The sequence below is a fragment of the Hypomesus transpacificus genome, unplaced genomic scaffold (genome assembly GCF_021917145.1).
Source record: "Hypomesus transpacificus isolate Combined female unplaced genomic scaffold, fHypTra1 scaffold_31, whole genome shotgun sequence".
Classification (NCBI taxonomy): domain Eukaryota; kingdom Metazoa; phylum Chordata; class Actinopteri; order Osmeriformes; family Osmeridae; genus Hypomesus; species Hypomesus transpacificus.
The window spans coordinates 3124682-3133551 of NW_025813837.1; the positions used below are offsets into that span (position 1 = coordinate 3124682).

The 8870-nt window shown below is 47.8% G+C and overlaps 1 protein-coding gene across 1 annotated transcript; it reads right to left on the minus strand.

The window, feature by feature from the left end:
- Positions 1–2083: 2083 nt before the first annotated feature.
- On the minus strand, positions 2084–5287 carry tbx16 (T-box transcription factor 16). Its single transcript, XM_047015954.1, has 9 exons — positions 5272–5287; positions 4867–5023; positions 4647–4749; positions 3934–4098; positions 3383–3529; positions 3206–3276; positions 3017–3105; positions 2684–2900; positions 2084–2563 (listed from the first exon to the last, which is right to left on the minus strand). The coding sequence occupies exons 1-9, from the start codon at positions 5285–5287 to the stop codon at positions 2116–2118; spliced, it is 1413 nt and encodes a 470-aa protein (XP_046871910.1). The 3' UTR covers positions 2084–2115.
- Between the last annotated feature and the right edge of the window lie 3583 nt (positions 5288–8870).

Genomic DNA, 8870 nt, shown 5'->3' on the forward strand with positions numbered 1-8870 from the left:
TCAGTCTGTTTCATCTTCAGCCCCTCTTCAAGCCCTCGTCGGTGCCCCCCTCTTTAAGTCACACTGCTGTGCCAGTCCCCAGAGCGTCGTTCAAGGAGGTCACCCTCTTCTGCTACACACACGCCGGTTGGACAGCCTGCCATGATTTCATAGTGTCAGTAAAATAGAACCTATTCATTTAACACCAGAGACTCCCAGAGGGACTGTCAAGACGTTTGTGCTGCACTTAACATCGCTAACAAGTCCTCTCAGGCTCTAAAGTGCAGGTCGGTGTGGCGCTCTTAGCTATACGTTATTGGAGCAATTAAATATACAAAAGAAAAGATACACATATTACCCAATGGAGCAGTCTTCGAAAGCTGATTCACAAATCCATGGTACGAGGGTCTTGGGGCTTTCTCTAAGTGTCTTGGTTCGAATCTACATCGACAGAACCCACCAGTCAGCCACAGATGGAAGCCGGGGGAGGAGGGGGGAGGGAGGAGGGGAGGATGGGGGGTGGGAGGGGGAGGGGAGCTGGTTGGGGGTGAAATACAAGGGCACGTGAGAGGCGACCTCCAAGAAGTTAGGAAGAGCTCTGCGCTTCAAGAAGGGTTCCGCTGACCATTTGACGAGACGCGTCTGTCAGGGGAGGAAGAGGGCCGGGCCGTCACACCTACAAGCACACTCTCCTGAGATCACTGGCTTCTGGGCTGTTGGCACCTATGGCGAACTTTGGAAAGCCGTCCATTTGCATTTTATGCCGCCTGATGCACCCAAACTGTAATGGCAGGTCATTGTTAGATTTCCTCATTTCCATATTCCTTGGAGATGTTGTATTAGCAATCTGCTTGCCAGATGTATTTAAATGGTGTTAGATGAGATTTAATGGAGATTTAACGTTCTTATTGTTTTGAAGCACAAGTTCTTCTTTCTCCGTTGTTTTCTCTCATCTAAACGTCTTTCCGGAAGCCATCAGCTGAGAGCACAGAGGGTGGCTCTGATTCCAGGCCGTGACTGTGGGGTTTGAGATGAAATGAGAAATGAGAAACGAGAAACAGCTAAACGAATAATCAGCACCCTCACTTTTAGACTGAGTAAACAATGAGTGTTCATATCGGCATTATCAACAGGGTCCGAAAGGGCAGGAAAGAATGAGATTTGGCTCGCTAATGTTCAGACTGACTAATGAATTGAGCCGCCCACATCCTCATTGTCCCTCGACGCGACCCCATCCCCCATCCCCTCCCTCCTCCATCCGTGACCTTTACGACAGTCATTAGTAGTTCCCATCCACCAAGGGGGGCAATGAAGACCTCTCTGTGTTTTTTAATGGTGAAAAGGAACTGAGTCGTCGTCGTTCTCTCCCCACACATTTTCCTGCTGTTTACCGCTCGTTGAGGGAGAGAAAGATGGCCAGGGGTAGGGTTTATAACTCTGGTGTGTACACCCAGCAGGCTGGCTGTCTCTTTGGGCCAGGGGCACAACGACTCGGGTCTTTAATGCATGCTGGGCCTGTGGAAGCCAGAGTGTGGTCCTCGTTAGATCAACAAAGACAAAATGTAAACAAACAACACTGCAGGAAGTTGTTTTTTTGTTGTTGTCGTAGTAATCTCTCCATTGACCTGTAGCCACGGATACAGACAGGTAAGTCTGTTCATGTTAACTTCGAGAAAATGATGTCTTCGAGAAAGCCTTCAAAATCAGTTTCTTTTATTACGTCGTTTCTTTATATACAGATCACATCACAATTTCATAAAAGCAATTTGTCACACCAAATTATTATTTTGTTTTTTTTACAAAAATAATATTTACGACCAGCAGGAGATGAAATCCTAAAACAATATAAATAGACAAATCAACAAACACACATCGGATTGTGAGCAGTAACGGTACAGCACAGACGAACGAATCTCTCAGGAAGACGAAACCTGCTCCAAGATCTCCTCGCTCCTCTCACTTCTCTCTCTCTCTCTAGTGTCTGTCTCCCCAGTCTGGCCTGGGCATGCATCATTCTCACGCTGCAGCAGTGAACACGGCAGAGCCAGCAGTCGTCTACGAGGCCCGGTTAGAAGCGAGGGGCGGGGGGGGGGCATTCATCAAGTCTCTGTCGGCACTCTCCCTCAGGAGAACCGCTCACCAGCAGGAGTAGGAAAAGAGAGGGTACTGGCTCCACTCCGCCACGTTGCCATGGTGATAGCTGTGGTGGACAGCCGGCGTGGTGTAGTCGGTGGGCAGGTGGTGAGGAGGAGGAGGGGGGGGGTACTGGGCGGGGCCGGGGCCACTCCACTGGCCCAGGGACTGCTCGGCGCTGTAGGGGGTGTAAATGTGGTGACCCAGGACCCCCCCGGGTTTGGCTGTCTGGGCCATGGCCATGTTGAGGACCCCCGCGTAGTCCTGGTGGCCCGGGGGGGGCTGCGGGACGCAGGGAGAGGGCCCCTGCTCCGCTGGGGGCTTGGAGGCCTCGTGCTCGGGGACCGTGGCCACGTCGTGGATCCTGGACTCAAAGCTGGAGCGTACGGATCCGCCGCTGCTGCTGCCGACGCTGGAGGGCGGAGACGGAGATTTGCCGTGCTCGTGGAACCTGCCGGAATAAAGAGAAGGGGGGAGGGGGGGGTCAGTCTGTGCGTCGACAACAACAACAACAATGTTGGGGGAGTTGTCTTTTTCACACAGAGATTGTTCCTGAGACGTGGTGCTTCACCTGTAGGGCTGGTACGAGGCCGGAGCTGGGACGAGCTGCTCTGCGTTGTACATGTCCCTGGTGTCTGCCTCCGCCGGGGACTCTGTCCGGCCGCCATGAGCATGTCCCCTCTCGGAGGCCCAGGGGGAGTATCGCTCCTCCTTCACCTCACCCTCCTTCCTCTTGGACGGGTCGGCCGGCTCCTCCTGGAAGCCGTCGTAGGACGAATGGCGGAAGTCTGCGCAAACACACACGGTGTCAGAGCGACTCGAGTACGAAAGAGATGGAACTTTGTGAGATAGACAGTGATGATCGTTGAGAGAGACATGCTAGCAATTTGGAGGGACTCATTACCTGGAGGACTGTCTTTGTCAGTGTCTCTGTTCTCTGTGTTTGGCTTCTTTGATTTCTTCTCCGAGCAAGCTGGGTTTCTACTCGCACGTCTGCGGAGGGAAGTACAGCGGGGGGTTTTTTTAGACCAAATGATCAGAATCAACAACATCGAACTGCAATCCATGTGAAAAGTGTGGAAGCCGGACATACCTTTTCGAATTGGTTCCTTCATCTCTAAAGCCCTTTGCAAAGGGGTTGTGGTCAATCTTCAGCTTGGTTATCTGTCCGGAAACATTTATTTTTAAAACACCTATTTATACCTAAAACAAGGGAGGCAGAACGTCAGAGTCTGGCCACAGTGTCTCGTCAGCAGTGGGTGAGACTGACCTTGGTGTTCTGGTAAGCAGTGACGGCGGTGAAGGAAGTCTCCGGAAAGATGAAGGTTTGGAAGACGCTCCAGCGAACACTGAACAGGTCGTCGGCCTGGACGATGTGGAACCGAGGGTGATAGCAGTGCATGGAATGCAAAATGATCTGGAAGAGACAGGGTTGACCACGTTTAACGGTCGGATCAACAATCACAGTCTGAACTCAAATGCTTCCGTTATCTCTCAGGAGGAGAGGGTCTGTTCAGCCTGACCGTAGCATATTTATTCCTTAGCAGTGTAACTACAACTTGGAACATAAATTCCCCACTGTTAAATCTCTACATCTAACTAGGTGTGATAATCTTGTTTTTAGATTTTAAATTTAGTTGGACTTTCTTCTCATATAAATGGCTTATCTAATGACTTAATTTAAGAAATCTCAAGTGAAATGTTCTTCCCACACTGGCATCCAAATGTACTTGTTTTAAGCTTAAGAAAAACAAATATTTTTGCCTTTCACTTCGACAGGTTATTTTTGCCGAGCACGAGTATCCGCGTGTATCCACTTACATGGCCGTGCTGGTCCAGGGTGTTGTTGGTGAGCTTCAGTTTGAGGAAAGACACGGGTTGTTTCATCCAGTGGCTCCCGGGGGCCGGGGAGTCTGGGTGCAGGTACGTCCTGCAGGGCGGCTGAGGCTCGGCCTTCCCTGCTACTTCCCACTTCTCCTTGTTCCACTGCAGACAGAGAGACAGTCACAATACACCCACATCATCCTGGACACGTTATTCATCGATACATTCCCGGTGAATAAACCCGTATCGCCATTGAGCAGTCACTTTTTTTTTTCTTCTTTTTTTTTCAAAGGGAAGTGCAAATAGTGCCTACAGAAAGGCCAGAAGGAAATAAACGATCAGATGTGCACAGTTCCAGTTCGTAACAGTATTTCGGTGGATACAGTCTATCATGCAGCGGTGAGAACCAGGGAAGCCGTAGGCTTCAGTTCCCAAAGAGCCAAAGAAGGCAGAGTGGAGAGCGATGGTTTGGCTTCTACCACCCACAGAGAGAGAGGAGGGCCAGTACAGTAGGTCCTCAGCAGGGGATAGAAAAACAGGAAGAGATAACAGCCTTTGATGTCCAACGTCAGGGAGGTGATAGAGAGGCTAGTGTGGCTGGACCTCACCTGCTGTAGATTCATGTCAGGATCTTACATGGCGGTCTGGGGGGTTTCTATGGTTGGGTTTTGCTACTAGAGGTTTGAGCAGAGGGGAGAGATGTGTCTTACCTTATATCTAAAGCCATCTTCGGGGACCATGTCCACCAATAAGATGTATTTGGCACAAGGAATCAGACCAGAAAGGCTGATCTTACAATGAGGGAACATTCTCCTGAAAAATGCAAGAGTGAGATCAGTGTCCAAAACTTTTAATTACCAGGACATTTTCCATTCAATAAATGATGAATTATCAGTAAACAGTAAAGATATGTTTTTGTGATTGCCTTACCTGCCGGGTTTGGTAATGATCATTTCGGTTCCTATTTCACTGAAAGACTTCCAGAGCTGTGAGTCCTCCAGGGTCATCCTGATGTTGCCTTGGAGATAAGCATCCGGAACCCCAGTCAAGGGGGGCTGGACTGGGCCGCTGAAGTTGGGCTTCGTGTCTAAGAGTTCAGAGATTGGATCAGATGAATCAAGCCGATTCAAACAAGCCAAAACAATCAAACGATAAATTATGATATGACCAAAAAAAACCAGAGACATCTGATAATCTGAATAGGCTGTGAAGACATATTTTGGTTGTCGAGTCGATTGGCCTTCAGCACAATAAGTGCTTGAAGGAACAGAAGTGTACATATATGCTTATACCAATGATTCAGATCAGGTTTGTCATGAAGGAAAAAACACTCACCTCTAAGAGATTGCATTTCTCAGGTTTCACTGGTAGCACAACAGCTGTGCTGCCAAACTATCATGAATCAGCAAACTGGTCCAATGTTATCCAGAGGTCAATTTGGCTCACTGTCCTTAAATCCTGCACATCTGTGGAGATCAATCAGTATATTCCAATGGAGTACGATGGCATGAGCGGTGAGAGGTAAGTCCAAAGGCGAGCTAACAACTGTGTCCTGAGACGTCTGCAGAGTTGCAGGGATGGGGTGTTCCTGGTCTTTAAGGGGAGCCCAGAGGTGGGAGGGGCTTGGAGGGCAATTCCCAGGCTTTGAAGTGCCACAATGCTGAGTCAGGGTCCTGCTGTGATTGGAGGGTGACAGAAATCAAAGGGACTTAACAGAGCCTTGATACCGCCCCCACAGGAAGAGGGATGAGGAAATGCATCTTTATTAACTGCTAAGAGACTTTTAAACAAATATGGACAGGAGTCCCTGTTGGAGAACAGGGTCTCTGTCTGCACCAAGTTCTGTGTAAATATCATTCACACTGATGTAACCGCACACAGAAAAACACATTTAGTGTCCTCTTGCAATCTGGTTAATCATCCATCATCATTCAGTTAATACAACCACTGGAACAACATAAACCTTTTCAGCTACAAGTTATATGCGGTTTACTAAATAAAAAAATATATAGATACAAGGTATCACTGATTGCCTTCCTTTTATATTACCTAGGATAAAGCCTAGAATTTCCTACATGTTTTCTTTATTTTGTTATAAAAAATTTTACCAAACAATTTACACAATATTTACATTGAGTCATTTAGCAGACGCTCTCATCCAGAGCGATTTACAGTAAGTACAGGGACATTCTCCCCGAGGCAAGTAGGGTGAAATGCCTTGCCCAAGGACACAACGTAATTTGGCACAGCCGGGAATTGAACCAGCGACCTTCTAATTTCTAGCCCGATTCTCTAACCGCTCAGCCATCTGACTCCCAATATTTCCTTCATTTGTGTTCCTTGCCTTTTTGCATTTTGTCAGACACTGATCGGTGGGTGGGTCATACTGCATAAACCTATAATTGCATGATAACATCCAGTGTTGCTCCAGGTGATTCTTCACCTGGGGCCATCCAGAGACAGTGGTTACAGTTTGGGGGTGGGGTTGTGTATTGGGGTGTCTAGACAGGACAATGCTTCAATAGATAATCTCATTAGGCTTGTTTCCCATGCAGGCTCCTTTCTGCATGCGGGCAGCATGGTGTATGGGTGAGCAATTAACAGACAGTTAGCACCACAGGCCCAAGACTCCACTGCCTGAAAGAGACCAGAGGGCCAGAGAGAAGAAAGTCCAGGCAACAACCTTACCAAGCCTGTCCTCCCATCCAGTCAAATCCACAGGCGTCCAAAGGCCTAGTCTCAGTTGACATCATTTGCTGTTACCACAGGCTTCACATATGCTAAACACAAACCTTCTCAGTTGTCCTCACTTCCTACAGCGCTTACAGGAACTGAAACACCCTCGACGGGTCTACAGCAATACACTTCCTTCCACGACAGTGTCCATTGAATGTGACGTCTATCAGTCTTTTGACAGAACATGGCAAAAAGCTTTACATTCAATGTCCCTTTATATGCGGATGCCTACTGCCTACATTCCCTTGATGTCTACAGTATTTTCACAGAGAGAGTGAGAGGCACATTACCTGTGTCAGGCCTTGAGAATACAGAATATTATGTTTCAGTTTCTCAAAAGGTCTCATTAGAATTACATGCAATCTAAAGCTACAATGTGGACCATACTTAAAAATCAAAAATTGATTGATAAACACAACCCATTTCCATAGATGAGTGCAGGTCCTTGTAAAGGCCTGGCAGTTACATAAACGTCCGGAGATGTTTACAACTTGAAAGCCTAGCCTGTGAGAATATTGACTGGCTGGTTTAAAGAGCCCATGTAGAGGTGATGTTCTATTACTGTGCCATTAGTGATGTAGAAGCAAAGACCTGGGGAGTCATATTGGCTTTTAAAACGGCAGGATCTCATATTAATTCGAGCCGTCTATTGTGGAGCTGGGAACTGATGTAGATTTTAACTGCTTCTTCCAGCAGTCGCCCAGCATGAAGACCCACCCTGATGGCAGCACTCTGGGATGGAGGAAGTGTTGTGTGGTTTCATCCTCTTCATGTGAAAGCGAGTGTTATGTCGAGGAGTTATTAATCACAGGTTCAGTGTTGCTCTCCTCACTTTGCACCTTTGAGGCCTCTGGTCCAACAAGAGCTAACCAGCAATCCAGCACTCACTGTCCCAGAACATGAACACCAGGAAGCTCACAGCTGTTTATTAGTGGATGTATTTCAGGTAATGGATGAGCAACCAATTTGGATGTTGCGAGTCCCGTCTGTCACCATCGTTTAAAGGCTTAGAGAGAAGTTTCATGTGTGTGTGTGTGTGTGTGTGTGTATGTGTGTGTGTCAACGCCACAGAGATAAGGTGTACGTTTCAGCAGCATCAGTGTCAGTCCCATTACACAGTGAAAATGGAGGTGGCAGGTGTGATGTGTCGCTGTACGTGGCTGAGGACACAGACCTGCCTGAGCAGGCGAATGAATGGCTGCCGTCATACTTTACATCAGCCGTCTGGGGCAACACATTTTATATATTCCGGTCTGCAGACAGGCTAATGCAAAAGAGACCAAACAAAAATAACAAACCCTGACGAACCCACAAACTCAGTCGCTTCTTTTCTGCAATGCACTTTAGCAAAGGTTTTAGGTTTTATCATGCGCCAATACAGTTTTGAAGACAATGGTTTTATTCCCGATTTAACAAGGCAGAGATTGTCACTATTTCAAGACCCTGCAGACCTATGACACAGACATGGCTTTGTTGAGAGGTAGAGAGCGGAGGGTCTTCTCCCTCTCCCTCTCCAGCCCACTGCAGATCCAGCAGCCCTGGGCCTGGCCACTGATCACCTCTAGCACTGTGATGCTTTACCTCCCAGGTGTCAGGTCCTGGCCATTTGCTTTAACTGCAGAGATCTCCTCCTGCTCAATCGCTAACAGCTGCCAATACACAGGCAGGCCGCAGGATCAGACGGCTGTCCTACAGCCTAGTAAAGAGCCCCTGGAGAGGGCCGACGTGAAATCTCACACCTTTCCCTCACATTAGCCATGCAACATGGCCTTTTGATGCCTTAATTGGCCACTTTGAGGGACTTGCTGAAGTAGCGGACACTGTCAGGAGACAAACTGGTCTCTGGCTGGACCTTGACAAGAACCTCAGTCCTCTACAAGCCGGTGTATCAACCACCAAACCTAACGCGACACGACTTTTACCTGAAAAGCAAAGTCGCAAAAAGCTTTTCTCCATGAAATAAGAGAACAAACCCACTTTGTCTATTACAGGGAACACAGCGCATTCGGGATTTATTTCGGGATATGATTGTATTTTTCATTTCAGCATGAGAAGTCATCTTGTTTTAATCAATGCCAGCAAAGAGATTTTTATTATTATACTTCTTCCTATGCACAGCAACATCTAGGAGAACAGCCTTGAGGAAAACCCTACTTCCCTTGTTAACTCTGGGGGACATGAATCAAACTAGGGGATGG